The sequence below is a fragment of the Anabas testudineus genome, chromosome 15, assembly GCF_900324465.2.
Source record: "Anabas testudineus chromosome 15, fAnaTes1.2, whole genome shotgun sequence".
Classification (NCBI taxonomy): domain Eukaryota; kingdom Metazoa; phylum Chordata; class Actinopteri; order Anabantiformes; family Anabantidae; genus Anabas; species Anabas testudineus.
Genome location: NC_046624.1, coordinates 2,614,701 through 2,630,962, shown reverse-complemented (window position 1 = coordinate 2,630,962; position 16,262 = coordinate 2,614,701). Strand labels below are relative to the sequence as shown.

The window sequence follows — 16,262 nt, the reverse complement described above, 5'->3', positions numbered from 1 at the left end:
GAACGTCACTGTTGTTCACAAGCTGCTTATGCTGTACCTTTTATTGTATGTAAACATGATGTCACTTTGAGAACGCAAAAACCTGCACACAATGGCACTTATGACAGGAACAGGAAAAATCTGATTTCTAGAAACACTTCTGGGAGAAGTGCCTGCTAACCTGTTAAGGAACCTTACAGGATGAGGGGCTCCTGAGAGTCTCTGTTATTTATTTGAATACAAAAGCAAACTATAGGCTACTTCTTCAGGAAACAATAGTAATAATATACTTATTCTGGGCTTCTTCTGTGGTTGGTTACTTCACTATGCCCCTGATAAGAATCTTTTATGGTTCAGTTATATTTAAGATACTGCAGCAACTGCTTCAATTTCCAGACCGTCATTTTGATTTTCAGTAGATGTCATTATGACATTATACACAGTACAATATGAGAAAAGCAGTGTTCAAAGCAAAAGCAGGCAGTTACTGCACAATAAACATTTCCTCATATTGTCTGGGAAATAATTTTCGTACAAGAATGTAGAATCCGGACTTTCACCTTAGTGATAAAGACATTGTGTTATGTTCAAAACTACTGTTTGCTGTATTTAGAGCAAAAGAAAGGTAACACACATGTGGTCAACTGGAGGGAAACGGTGCCTCTAAGCTGGTTAAATCACATATGAAATGTAATGTGTAACGAATGGAAAACCTATCTCCATATTCAGTGTTTCGCATTTAAGTGTATCAGCCATAGGGAAAAAAAAGGATGAATAAATAAATAAAGCCTCCATGGTCATAATGCAAATGATATTCACAGGTTAGATCCGTTGCAGGTGGCCACAATTAGTGGTAATTTGTGCCGATTTTAATGATCCATAATTTAGCTGGCTATCCAAACTGTTGGTCATGTGGGATAAGTGTGTTGGTGTGTATGGCAGAAGACAAGGAGACAGAGTGAAATGAAAAAAAAAAGGAAGGAAAATTAAGGAAGGGGAAGAATTAGGACGCTTGTCTGCACACGCACACACACAAACACACACACTTAAACATATTCATGTGTCTAGTTTCCTGTTCCACACTGTTCTTTGACAATTAATAATCTTTGTGAATAAAAGCGTGTCCTTTGTCAACTCAAATGACTATTTGTGATTGTGTATGCTGTGAATGTCCTAGTGTGTGAGAAAAATCTCGTACACACGCACGCACTTAAGAGCACACATTCACAAATGTTTCCCCTCCCAAATATGTGTAGAATAGTTTTTTTTTTTTTTTTACTATAACCTCTTTGACTCTCTTTCTGGGTATTGCAGGTAAATTGCAGTGTGTCGATGCATAAAAGCTGCCATGCAAACTGTGACATCCTTTTAGTAACATTGCTAATTTGTCATTCTGTCAGTAATTAGCTGCTGATATGTTCAAATTTTATGTATTTTTGCAACCCACCTTACCTGTTTACATATTAATGCAATGTTTTGTAATTTATTGTTCATGACACTTTACAGCAAAATAGCTTTTTAGCATCAGTGGCATTAGAGATAATTAGCATCAATATTACGACCCCTGGAATGACACCTGTTTATTTGCTTTTGCAACAATATTACAGTTTGTTTCAATTTATTATCTATTGCAACTTTTGACATTTTTGTATGTTGATGTAATTTGTGTAATAAAGTTGCAGTTGTTATTGAGTAAATAGCCATATTTCTACCCACACATTTGCATTTAGATCTGGAATTTGAAAGATACAAAGTTTTTATATGATTTGCTTTAGTGATAAAATAAGAATTCTTTGCTGATTTAGCACATACTTGTTTTCCCCAGCTCTTAATTTTGTTCCTTTAGTAGTGTTATTGTCTATATACAGTTGCAGAAACATGGTTCTTCTTCTGACCTTAGTTGCATTAAGAATGGTATTAGTGACATAAAATGCTGCAACTGTTTTCAAGTATATCTTCATTAGATTTATCCACTTCTGTGCTAGTGTGCAGATCTCTGTAAGTGCACTCACACTGCATTGTGCCTAGCAGTAGAAGGCAGCGACGGGGGTTCATTTGTCATCTAATCTTGTAAACGAACTGATGGCCATCCGTTTGGTCCCCTAATGAGATTCCACACGCATTGCGGGTCCCACCACAGGTCATCATCACTGAGGCCATTCAAAGGCAATTATTGTTTTAACTGTTCCACTTGCCGCCATCTGAGAGTGACTCTGCATGGTTCACTGAGAGAGAGACGCTTTTGAGGCAGGCTGAAGGGGTTACTTTCCCTCTCCAGTTGGGGCCTAAATGTTTTTACACTCCTACTGTTTTACTTTCCTCAGGCACCTTGTGTGTTTGTTGTTGTGTGTGTGTTTGAATGTGCATATGTGCATATATTAGTGGTGTAATATAAGAAATACATATGAGAATATGACTTCAGAATACAGTGTACAAGAATATACTTACATATCAAAATATGAAATAATGTTTGACAGGGTATTTACTGATGGTATTTACCTGCTAATTCTTGGTTCACTCAATAGAATTTATTTTTATGTTTAATTCTGCTGCAGAAATATGCAAACCATAATTTAAAGTTTTAAAGGATTCTTTTCTGTTGCCTCTCCTGTTTGTATGTGTGCATATGTCTGTTTGCCAGAGAGCTTCTGTTTTGGTAGATCAGTTGGAAGTGGTAGTCCGTCGGGATAGCCCCGTTTTCTTTGTTCTCCTGCTGACAATGGAGGACTCACAATCAGTCTAGAGGGAGGAATTATGTCCCAGAGCAGTCTGAGAGAAGAACAAATGCGTACACACAGAGACTACTTCTCACATGCTACTCATGTGGGGCATGACCTCAATAAGAGCTACTGTTGTATTTGCAAAACCCTCAACACCATGTGCTGACCACTTTTAAAAGCTGTAATAGTGAAGCCTAAGGTTCTTATAAAAGACTGGCTCTGCTTAGTAAGAGTTGTCATTCATTTACTTCATTATATACAGTGTTTATCTCTAATTGTAATACTATTTTCAGTACAATATTCTAGTATATGAGAATCCTATAACAGGCTATAATAGTAATTAGGACATGATATAAAGTCTGTTAAAGGTGGTGTTGGATTAGTTGTAATTCCTCTAACTCAGTTTATTCTTCTCTGTCTCAACAGGTAAGGAGGAGCCAACTACCTATACCTGCACTACATGTAAGCAGTCGTATGGCAGTGCTTGGTTCTTGCTGCAGCATGCTCAGAACACCCATGGCTTCCGTATCTACCTAGAAAGTGACCATGGCAGCCCTTTAACACCACGCATGGGTGGGCCTTCCTCCCTGGGTGGAGGTGCAGACTGCCCCTCTCAGCCTCCGCTTCACGGCCTTCATTTGCCTCCCGATGCAAGCCCATTCAATCTCCTCCGCATCCCTGGCTCAGGTTCAGGTGGTAGGGATAGCGTCGGAGCAGTGGGTGGAATTGGCACAGCTGGGGGTGCTGGTGGAGGCCACCATCAGCGTTTCCCTCCCACTCCACCCCTCTTCAGCCCCCCTCCAAGGAACCACCTGGACCCCCATCACCTGAGCCCAGAGGAGTTGGCGCTGGCAGCCCACCACCCGAGTGCCTTTGATAGGGTGCTGCGCCTCAATCCTCCTTTGCCCTTGGACCCGCCTCCAACAATGGACTTCTCAAGGCGGCTACGGGAGCTGGCGGGTAACACCTCAGGGTCCACTCCCCCGTTATCTCCCAGCCGCCCTAGCCCCATGCAGCGCTTGCTCCAGCCATTCCAGACCGGAGGAGGAACTGGAGGAACAGGAGGTGCAGGAGGCAGCAAACCCCCATACCTTGCTACCCCACCACCTCTTCCAGGCTCCATGCAGTCACCAGTAGGTTCTCAAACCACTCCTACTACTCCACTCCCCTCAGCAGGAGTTACTCCCTCCTCTACCAACCCCATGAAATCAAAGCATTGTGAGTTTTGTGGCAAGGCCTTTAAGTTTCAGAGTAATCTAATAGTTCATCGACGTAGCCACACAGGAGAGAAGCCGTACAAATGTCACCTGTGTGATCATGCTTGTACACAGGCTAGCAAACTGAAGCGCCACATGAAGACACACATGCACAAATCATCTTCGCCAAACACAGGCAAATCAGAAGATGGACTCTCTACAGCCTCCTCTCCAGAACCTGGTACCAGTGAGCACATGGGCAGTGCAAGCAATGCCCTTAAGTCAGTTGTGGCTAAGCTGAAAAGTGAGAATGGCCGCATGCTACGTGAGAATGGTGAAGAGGAGGAGGAGGAGGAGGAGGAAGAAGAAGAGGAAGAGGAGGAAGAAGAGGAGGAAGAGGAGGAGGAAGAGGAAGGAGAGGAGGAGGAAGAACAAAATGGAGAGAGGGCAGCCAGAAGAAACAACAACAGTTATCACTTTGGTTTAAATCTCGAAGCAGGACGTCAGCATGAAAATAACGGCAGTATCGGAAGCCGATTGGGTGCTGTGGCTGATGAGGGGTCCATCCCGCGCTCACTGCCTGAGGTAATGCAGGGAATGGGTTTGGCTGCTAGCATGCAGCACTTCAGTGAAGCCCTGAATGCGCACAAACGGAATGCCATGGCCCAGGAAAACCACCTGCACCACCACCTCAGCCGAGACCATCACCACAATCGCGACATGTGTGATGGGGGCTCAGTGCTGGAAACGGATCGTGGAGAAGAGGGCTCTGTCTCAACAGTGAATGGTCGAGGGGCATCCCCTAATGAATCTGCCTCTGCTGGCCTGTCTAAGAAACTGCTTCTGGGTAGCCCCAGTCCATTAAGTCCTTTCTCCAAACGCATAAAACTGGAAAAGGAATTTGACCTTCCCACTCCCACAATCCCTAACACGGAAAACGTCTATTCCCAGTGGCTGGCTGGCTATGCTGCCTCGCGACAACTCAAGGACCCTTTTCTGAACTTTGGGGATTCTAGACAATCGCCCTTTGCTTCTTCGTCTGAGCATTCGTCAGAGAATGGCAGTCTACGTTTTTCAACTCCTCCGGGAGAACTGGACGGAGGAATGTCAGGCCGCAGTGGTACAGGCAGTGGGGGCAGCACACCACACCTTGGGGGTCCTGGACGGCCCAGCTCCAAGGACGGCCGCAGGAGTGATACTTGTGAGTTTTGTGGCAAGGTGTTCAAGAACTGCAGTAACCTGACAGTGCACAGGCGCAGCCACACAGGGGAGAGACCATACAAATGTGAGCTTTGCAATTATGCTTGTGCCCAGAGCTCCAAACTAACACGCCACATGAAGACCCATGGTCAGGTGGGCAAAGACGTGTACAAGTGTGAAATTTGTCAGATGCCCTTCAGTGTCTACAGCACCTTGGAGAAACACATGAAAAAATGGCACAGTGATCGTCCTTTGAGTACCGAAATAAAGTCAGAGTAGAAGGCCGAACTATGGGACCTTTTCCCCGCAGCTATGTCCACCATTAGTCCCCTGTTTATTCCCAGCCTCTTGTAGATTTGCCCCAACCCTACACTCCACTTTCGCCAGTCTGGTGGAAGATTAAGACCATGTGCTCTGCACCAGCACACCCCGTTTCCATTACCCATTGAATGCATGATCTGTATCGGGGCAATACTCTTGCATTGACGCAAAACTTCGAGCCTTTCTCTTGTGCAATAATTTACATGTGTACTATTTTCTTTTATGAGTTTTCCTTTTCCATTTTTAAGAATTAGTCAGCATGCATAGTATGTTTTTTGCTAATCAAAAAAGAAAAGAACTTGTCCCTGGTTGGTTAGTTGTTGAGTAAATGTGTTGCTGTTTTTCTCTTGTTCTGTTTTTCCTTTTTATTCTTCAAAAAAAGAAAAGACAAGAAAGATACATCCATGCTGCATACATTTTGTAACACATATCATGTACAGTTTTGTTTTGTAACATGGAAAGTGACGAGTCTTTGACTTGACCCTGTTTTTAGAACCCTGGAAATGCACTTATCCTGATCTTTCTAAAAGACACCATGTTCTCACAGGGTTAAAAGAATTCATGCATTGGCTTAATGACTAAATTGAAAGCAACGACAGCCTTCAAATTTTTTTCAAAAAGACAAGGGTGTGCTAAGATTTCAATCTGTACTATTATTTGGTAGAATAAGGAGGAGTGCCTTTGATATCTCAAGACTGCATTGGCCATAATCTTATCTGGCATAAGTTTGGGGCTAAAAAGCTAAAAGCTAAAAAAGTTTAAGCCACCCGGGAAAGGTCCTTGCATCAAGCACCTGACTGTTCAAATGAACTGTGACAACTCATGATGAAAGATCATTAATCATCATTTAGCTACCTATTACATGTTCAATAGGCTATCTTTAATGTGTGGATTTCATGGAAAGCATGGTACAAGCAGTATTGTGTATATCTGAATTATTTGTAATTTTGGTTCTGGTAAGGAGGTACTTTTGAGATAAAGGTAACCTGTAATGTACAATCCTAAACTTGAGGGATACAGCGCATGGCCGAAAAGCGACATGTATCTGCGTTAGCACAAACCTACAACGCTGCTTCAATATGTCAGTGTGTGGAACAATGCATAAAGTAATATATGAGCTACAAGTGAGGCTAACTTTATTGAGAGCATTGAAAAAACTACAAGCTAGACAGACAGAAAGTTACACAGAACTGGAAGCTGTGTACAGTAATTATTACGGGGATCACATGCAATGTCTTTCACTTACATTTGTAGTATCAAAACAGGGTCTTTAACAAGCTAATTGCAGAAAAAAAGACAGAAAGAATTGCAAAAAAATTATATATATATATCTGTACTACAGGGCTCTTGAAAAGAGTTAAAATGTGATAATTGAAATCAGGATACATAGGCTAATGCAGGGCACATCTTTTTGTTTCCTGTTCCTTTTTAAACCCTAAAGGAGTGTTTTTGTTTGTTGTTTTTGTTTGTTTGTTTTCTTCCTTGATGAGTTTCATTGAAGCTGTTATGGCACTTATCACTCTACCTGAGAGTCAGTTCCAATATCTCTCTCGCATTTGTCTTTAGAGTCTAAAAACTAGATTTATACAATGTGAAATGCACTGTTTCAAATTCAAAAAGTTTACAAGTTTACAGTGAAGGGGAAATGCTATTGAAATGCTGTTCAGAAGACAAGGGTCCCATTGTGAGAAGCATTACAAAATGAGACATGATCTGTTGTCAGCACTTCCAGCCTCATGACCCTTGACCTCTGTACCCTTGCTGTTTCAACTTTGACCATTTGTCAATTTGTTACTCCTAAACATGCCAAATCTTAGCCTTGGCTTGAAAATTCATCCTGTCATCAAGGTCTGTAAATGACAAGGTTTTGATGCTTCATTCTCGCAACATATTTGCAGCACCCAGGATCCACATTGTGACGCAACTGTATTGCGACGTTATTGTCATCTCTACTTGAATAATTTATAGACCTTGGTGGCCAGGCACAAACACTCCAATCTCGTTAGTTACACTGCAAAAATCTGTTTTTGTATAAATCTTCCTTTAATCAAACATATGAAAATAAACAATTTTTTGCAAATAACACTTCACTATCTTTTTAGGGGAAACTGTATTTGAGTTTCGTTGTTTTTTCTCTTTTCATCAGCGTCTTGGTGGTGTTCAAGACTCCGATCACAGTATATATAAAATTATTAAAAAAAAAAAAAAGATGAAAAAACAAACTAAAAAAAAAAAAAATTCTGTGATGGTTTTGTATTTTATTTTGCCTTGGCTCTTCACAGCTCTTCAGGTTGAAATACAATTTGCATTGGGGAAAGGATTAAGATTATATATGAATATATATAATAAAGAACTAAAATATAGGAAAATGCACACTCATGTTGATTCCTATGCTTAAACACATTTATGGTCTACTTTTTCTGTATTTCTAGAATTGTATTTGAATTCAATGTTCACTTAGAGTAGGCACTATAGTATTTATATTGAGGCTCGTATTTTTAACTGTTGCTTGTTCTCTCTAAAGGTATTTACAGTACCTTTTTTTGGTAGTGGAAAAAAAATCCCATGCTGCCACGGTATATTTTTTTAATTTGGCAGGATAATATAGTGCAAATTATTTGTATGTTTAAAGAAATAAAAGGAAAAACCCCCATAAAAAAGCAGCTAACATATGAGGCATTGGGAGGTGTTGTGGGCCATTAGATGGCTGCCGCTCTGTTTCCTGTCCACAGAGGTGGTTGTACATATCTTCTTTGAGTTTTTTTGTTTTTTACCCCCCCCCTCCTCCCACCTACACACCCCACCCCTGCCCTCCATCCCCCTTGCCCCGCCATACTTGTATGCAGTAATGCAAGCTGACGTCGGCCTGTTCTGTTGTGTGCTTCTGTCTCTCTCACCCCTCCCACCTGACTACATTCCAACATCGAGAAGAGAGAAAGAAAAAAAAAAAAAACTTCATATGCAGTACATGGATTACGAGAAAAAAGTGTCAAAATAAAATACATTTAAAAAATAAATTAAATGTTTTGCAGTTTTTTTCATTGCCAAATACTAAATGGTGCTTTATATTTAGATTGGGTATACTTTCATATGCAAAGCATATTTAAAAATGACCTGGGGGACGTGGAGAAGCCTGCTTGAGTTGAGACTTTTTTGTAAATGGCAATGTGGAATATTTTGTTATCAGCCTTTTCTATTCCTGTTCTGAGAGCTGTTTGTTGTAACTTGAACTTGAACTTATCTTTTACTATGGCAGTTACTATTTATTATTATCTATATGCTCTGTTCAAAACAGAGACATGGAATGGAGTCTTACTTTTGTTTCTTTGTTTTTTATTTTTTTTTATTTTATTTTTTTTTGGTTCTATAAGTTTTTTTTATTTTTTTAATTTTTTTTCTTTTGTAATGGTGGCCGATGGTCATTTGACAAACCTAGCTCTTTAATTTTCTGATGTACTTGTTTGGGGTCTCTGTTCAGTTGTATTGGGAAAACCACTGTCTGTGTTTTCTGGCAGATGTCTGCATAATCCTGTTCACACACCCATTTTGTCCCTTTATCAAAAAAAGAACAAAAACAATTAATAAAAAAAATGAAAGTATAACGACAGTTGTTGCTTATCTGCACTGTGTGTGTGTGTGTGTGTGTCAAGTTGTCTCAAGTGTGTGCATGCATGAAGATGCACGTGTAATTACCAGCCTTCACACTCGGGAGCCCATTGGTATCTTTTTGTTGTATGATACTTATTTTATTCTATATATTTATGTCGTGTGTGTGATAGTGAGAACCTGTGCACACTGTTTTATCTAATAAGGCCCTGAAGTAATTTCTCCACCTCCAATCACCCTCTAACATTTGGCCCTGTCTACTAACTTTTGTGACATATATATGTGTGTGTTTAAACCTGCCAGTTGGTCAGGTTAGCCCTTAGTTAGCATATGTGTACTGTTACTATATGCGTTTGACCCTCTCAGTTACACACACAAATACACACGTACTCATGCCTACAGTATATGAACCACTCCTCTTCTCACATAATGTACTTAAGTAAATATCATTATGTCCTTTTGTTTGCACAGTAGTCACAAAGTCTCATAAAACTGTCAGGGTCAATTAGCACTGTGTCATCCAACTACTGCACTCCTCCCTTCAGCTCACACACACTTCTCACAAAGCAGTATTATACCTCCGCCAAAATCTAAGATTGGTCATCATTTAGAGGTGATTTAGTGTGAAGATGCTTGTCATTAAATATTATATACAAACATACTAAACTAAATGAAAATGACAAAACACACATTTTATATTAGATTTTAAAAGAAAATATTATAATATTGCAACATTGCATATTGTTTTGTTTATAATAAATAAATAAATAAAAAGAAAATCCAATAAATTGCACTATAACATAATACATTATTATACTGCATGAAAGCATTAAACTGATTATTTTCTATAATAGAACATGGTGGAAGGGTGAAGTAACACTTTTTTTTGCTAACACTTAGGTACCCTTGACCAAGCGAATGACCTCCAACTATTGCAGAGAAGTGCAGTGAGTTGTACTGGGCAGCTCACAGGTGCTATGATTGAAGGTAAAGCAGGATGTCAATGAAAAAGATTAAGAGGTTCAGCTGTGTAGGAATGACAGTGAGACTTTATTTCCCACCTCAGGACCCACAAGTGGCAGCAGTTTTCTCTTTACTCCCTGTTAAACAATACGACTAGCCACCGGCTGCGCTGCCTCGGCAACTAAAGCAAATCAGCAGCGTATTTTTTGCTTCTCTGCCCTCTCCCTCTCTCTCTTTTTTCTGTGATAAATTCACTGTGTTATAAAGCTATGAAGCATTTAGACCTTTGTGGTGCTTTAGTGGGGCTCTCCTGTGCTGGTTTATGTGAAAAAGCATAATGCATTTGTAACCGTTATAAAATCTATACAACCATGACCTGCGGTCCCCCGTAAAGTCCCGTGGATTTGTCTTTGGCCTGAAGGGTTTAACAATAAGACATTCTCCAAAGACTTTAGAAGGCATGTTTTCACGCTTTGTCACTGTATGGCCTTGGTGCAACCAAGTTTCCTATTGGTTTGGATGTACTTAAGTATCTGCTTACATATTGTACTATGCCACAGAAGTGCATTTTGTCTCGGCCTGCTGTGGTCTGCCATACACAGGAGTTGCTACTTCTATACATATAGAGCAGTTTAATACAAGCTGACCGCTGCGGTCTATAGAAACTGGCTGTAAAGTAAATGGCTCTTACTGTAATAGACTTTCAGTGAAGATTATTTAGCACATAATAATGGCCACAAGGCCAGTTCAGCATGTAAAACAAAGGTAATCAAAGCCAGATAAGGAATAAAGCATGGACATTGACCGCTTTTCACCACAATGCATTTTAAGGCCCTGTGTAGGAGTCACCGTTTCAGGCATGGACTTAAAGAACAGCAGGATGACACTCAGGATGTCAGTCAAATAAACTGTATTAACTGGTATTAGTTCTTGGTGGTGACACTACTTAATTTAATTCAATAAATTTGTGCACCACAAGGGAAAAAAAGCTAAATGAGCTGGGTATTTGTTTTGTATTCTTACCGTGTGCACAGTTCCAGCAAACAGGGTAAGCGAAAGTTTATCTATGGATATTTACAATGAACAGTTTGTGTAAGCATATCACTATTTGTCTTCCAGATATTTAATTAAGATGTCAGTCATTTTATCTTGTGTTGCATGAATCACAGGTATGGATGGCGAGTGACTGGACAGTGGACTCACCAAAATGACCACCAAAAATTTACACATAATATAAACTGACCACAAACAACTGAAAAATTTGCAAAAAGAGACAAAAACAATCCTGGATTTAAAAAAAAAAACACAAAAAAGAGACAGAAATGACCAAAAATAAAAAAAATAAAGTCAAAAATAGACAAAAAATTACCAACAAGAGGCAAATACAGATACCAAAATAGACAAAAAGGACAAAAAAGAGACTGAGAAACTGAAAAAAACAAAAAACTATCACAGAGATTAAAAAAAAAAAGAGATAAAAGATAATAATTGGCAGACACCAGATGAATATGAAGAGACAACAAATGACAAATGATTTGTAGCCTCATTTGTAGTTTCCCTTGCAGTCTGGGAGTCCTGTGTAGGAGGGTTGGCTGGCCACAAGAGCTCTGCACACAGAAAATTAAGAAAACACAAATAAAACACAAGCAGATTAAGAAAATGACTTCAGCATTTGACAATTGACACAAAGCATTTAGGTAAAAAAAAAAAACTAAAAACACTGGAGAAATCACAAGCAAGTACACAAACAAAGATTTCTGGGATGGAAGTGGTCTGGAGATGGGTCAGATGGCATCATCTCACTGCATCAACACCGTTTGCACATTTTAAAGGAAGAGTTATAATAACACCCACCTCACAGTTGTGCCAAGATAAGATTATACTAAAGTGAAAATACACCTAAGGGGAATGACAAACAGAACAAGGCCACAAGATGAGTTCAGTCAAATTTTATGTAGTATGTTATAGTCCTTAAAGAACATTTAGAGGTGCTTTGTTGCACAATTCCCAGTTGAATGTTGTTTTTGAGCTGTCAGAAGATAAAAGGTCAGAGTTTACTGGTACTCCTTTTGGTTATCTGACCTTGCTCATATTTTGTCATGTTGTAGCTAAATCTTCTGCAGAGACAATTCAAAGAAAGCATATGCATGCTCAGTTATTTAATCTTGTTTTGAGCCTTTTTGCTTTTTTTTTTTTTTTTTTTTTACCACAGCACAAAGAGTAAAAAAGGTGAAAATGTCACTTGAATGTGTCCACTATGCAGTTGCTCAATCACTGCTCATGCTGATAATAATGTTGCCACAATCACCAGTGCTATTTGGCTCAGCATTAGGAGTAGTAGTTATACAACCCCCACCTGAAACAGGAGCACACACACATGCTCACGCACTCAAACACAGTTAAGCTGAGGCATGAGAGGTCAAAGTCTATTGATAGATCATCAGTTCTGGAATGTAACGTGCTGAAAAGAAAAATCAAACAGCCCTGGCAGGTGTGGTGATTCGTGTATTTTCCCCTTGTCTCCCAGCCAACTGCCCTCATCACATCTTTACATACGTCTTAAAACCAGAATATGTGAAAGGGGTTGAGGAAGCTGGGGAAAGGGAGGGGAGGGCCGTCTGGCTCAGTGCAGGGTCATAAGGTCAGAGACTAGGCTTAGAGAAAGAAAGAAAGTGGCTTCCCTCCCTCTTCTGCTCTTTTTATTCTTTCAGTCTTTCACTCAACACCGAGCTCTGAGAGTCTGAAGTTCAAATTTACTGTCAAAGTGAGTGAATGCATGGAGATATAGGGGAGGGTCAGAGAGGGTGCAGAGCAACATGTGTCCAGTGTGCATGCTTTGTATGTGTACGCGTGTGTGTGTGATCGATAGCAGATTAGCATCTGCCACACGTGTTTACTTTGAAAATGTGAATGTAGGTTGAGACGCCTGTGTTAATATAGGGGCGTTTTTTAAGCTGATGCACTAGATGCTGTTTGAAAGTTTATTCAAATGCCAGATTACACTGATGACTGAATGACGTGAAGAAAGAAATCTCACATATCAACCACAAGGTTGTAGTTCTGTGTTATATCATCTTCCCTGACTGTGTTGTAACACTTTGACCTGACAGACAGGCTGTGAGGGCCATACTGTGTTTGGATCCTCCAGGGTCATGAAGGGCCTCTCTCTCATCTCTGACCCCAGAAACAAGCCTCATGGCCTGGCCAGGCCAATGGAAAATCCCTGGGGCCTGAGCTGGATCAAAGGATGTCCAGGAAAGTCATGGATTATCAGTGCACATGTGTGAGGGAATGTGTGGGAGTGTGTACGTTTCTGTGCATGTGTGTGTGTGTGTGTGTGTGTTGAAATGCTCTGGAGACTCCTGGCTTGTGTAACAAAGTTCAGGACGCACACACACACATAAAGGGGTAATGGAGGTTAATTGCAGCTACACAGATGAGGGGGTTGGGTCACCTTCGCTGGAAAAGTGTGTGAGTGTGTGTGTGTTTGTGTGTGTGAGAGAGATAGAGAGAGAGAGATGAGACACAACAAAAACTCAATAAGAACTAACCTGTGTATGTACGTATGTGTTCGAGAAAGGCAGATGGACGCACACACACACGTGGGTAAGGGAACATTGTGTGTTATGTCTGGAAGCAGTGTGTGTTTGTGTCTGTGACCCTCCTGCATGTCTACAAGCCTGCTAATACACGCACACTTCCTCCTTCATATGTTTGTATGTGTGTGAGAAAGGTCAAAGATCAACCTGCGGGTTTGAGCGTTGGGGTTTCACATGACTGAACACCTTTGTTGCTCGCCGCAGGGGGAGAGACCGAATGTTTGGTGTGTATGTACAGGTGAGGTGGGGGTTTAGATGGTGTGTTGTGTCTAGCCTGGAGCCACACCGGACACAGCCGGCTCTACAGCTCCACCCCTTTTACCCAGGTCCAGGTTTTGATGTCTGCTGAATGTTGTATAATCATACAGAAACACGTGAACACCTCACATGCAAAGTCAAACCATACACTCATACTGTTTTTTTCCCACAACAACTTCTAGGGCAGTCAGTTGGTAAAATTGCAGTGAAACCAGTTTCATCTGTCTTCAGGAACCCTGCTCTCACCTGAAAGAATTTCATTAGTCTAGTGTCTCAACCTGTCCAATTATGGTCTATAATACTAATTAAAAGAGTTAAAAGCTCTGGGTGGAGCCCAAACATCTGTGTCCGAATGGACGGTCCGTAGTTCCAGTGCGCCCCCTGCACCAGAAGTATTAATTTTCACTTAAGGAATCTCGCAAGGTGATTAAAGTGATACAAAAGTAAAAATTTACATATATACAATATATGTTCCTAATCTTGTAGCCTTGCTAGCAGATAGCATGATTACGATGCCTTCCAAGAGTTTGTGATCCAGATTTTGGCTTTGAAATAAATGGTTTAACAGCAATAGAATAGAGTGCTATGAACTTTGTTACATGCAATTTCGTCCCCATCTGGATATATTTGAATGTGTTTTTTAAATTTATAACACTATTATCAAGTCAAAATATAAATTTTCCCAATACTCGATGGCCCAGTGAAAAACTGATTACAATAGCCCCAGCATCTTGTGCCTCATTATAGCTTCACAAAACTAGAAATGTAGCATTCAGTCTGGACTTTTAGGTAAGCATATAAACATACAGATGACAATGACAATGATAATGAGAAACGGAGGCCTGATTTTACTAAAGTTGTAAGGCACAACAATTATGTGAGCCTCCTGAAACCAGCCAGACCCTACCAGCAGGAAGCTTAGGCAGTGTGGCTGTTGTTGTTGGTATTTTCCGTCCCTCAAATTGTGAAGACTGCTCAGAAATGAGGTCAGACTTGTTTGTGAAACTCTAAATCCACTGACCTCAAAAGAGGTGACTAAAGTTAGTTGGGTAGCATGCTGTTAAGGTGGTATATTCTTCCTTTAGTGTTTCTTCTTTAAGCAGTGTGAGAATTTGTCATTTCAACATGCTCTATTTTTGACTTACAGGTGGAGAGTGAACCTGATGAGGTGGCTTTTTCTCTTTCTGGGTCATGGAGGAGAAACAAAAAGAAATAGGATGAGAGAGAGAGAGAGAGAGAGAGAGAGAGAGAGAGATGCACACTGTAAAAAAGGTCAGTCTTATTAAATCATTTAGACATTCGAAGTTATGAAACAGAAAGCGTTAATACTGACAGCAAACATAACAAGCTGTGGGATCCCGGAACAAAAAGCTGGTTACATTCTTGGCAGAAGACATTTAAACGACATTTCATTGAGACAAATCGGCTTCCAAGCTGATGATGGACAACTGGACTTACTTCCTGCTTAACGTGCACTTGTTGATGTGAGGTTTCTCTTGATACTGGTTGGACAATGGTTGTCTGGTTGTGTTGGTTTTGTGACACACTGACACTGTCCAGCGTGTACCCCAACCCTCACCCAATGTCAGCTGGCATCGGCTGCAGCACCCTGTGACTGATAAAGGTGGGAGAGTACAACAGCATCAGTAGGAAATTAAGCCAAAACACATGGGGCAGTGGTTACGTTACGTGTAGCCATATCTACCATGGTATTGATATAAAAACTTTAACCACATGCGATCCATTATATACACAACATTGCATTAAAAAACAGCTCAGCTGTTGTGGAAACTGGTGTTTCAGTGACTGATCAGACAGTTTGAAGCACACAAAGTTTTTCATGAAGTAATCCTCAGTCTACAGGCAGCTTCTAAAAAGAAATGAGACAGAATTGCAAACATCCACTCCCTGATGTACACCGGCAGCTCATTCTTAGGTCAGTCGAAACCAAAATAAATTAGCTTGGATCAGATGGTATTTAAGTGTGATTGGCGTGGACATGACCTGACTCGCGTAGCATAGCACTGTGGCTGTGAAACAGTGACGGTGATGTGGGAGTGTGTTGAAATGGGGCTGCATGAGTGCACAGGGTGAAAAGATGATACCCAGTCTCAAGAAAACTCAGCAGAAGAGGAATTTTCCAACATGACAATGATCCCAAACACACTGTAAAAATCACAAGTCAATCACAGGAGAAAACTGTTGGCTACGAATACCATACTACATAGAATATGTAAAAAAGAAAAAAAAGGAGGACGACTAGAGGGTCAAACTAAGGAGATTTTTAAAGAACGTGGAAGAAGAGCTGTTCTTGCTCAACACAAATGGCTACAAGAGTTTGGACTCCACCAGTCGAGCGTCTGGCGGACTGTGTACAAATGGACAGTTTCCAGCAGTGTCATTGCGTGGCTGACCAACAT

General features: G+C 40.6%; 1 protein-coding gene across 2 annotated transcripts in view; it reads left to right on the top strand.

Annotated features, from left to right (window-relative positions):
• bcl11aa (BAF chromatin remodeling complex subunit BCL11A a) overlaps positions 1-8,984 on the top strand; it is a 47,135-nt gene extending 38,151 nt beyond the window's left edge. For both annotated transcript variants that reach the window (XM_026355860.1, XM_026355859.1), the window contains exon 3: positions 3,126-8,984. In XM_026355860.1, coding sequence (XP_026211645.1) covers positions 3,126-5,374 — 2,249 coding nt within the window. In that variant the 3' untranslated portion in view covers positions 5,375-8,984. The remainder of the gene's footprint in view (positions 1-3,125) is intronic.
• Positions 8,985-16,262: the final 7,278 nt, after the last annotated feature.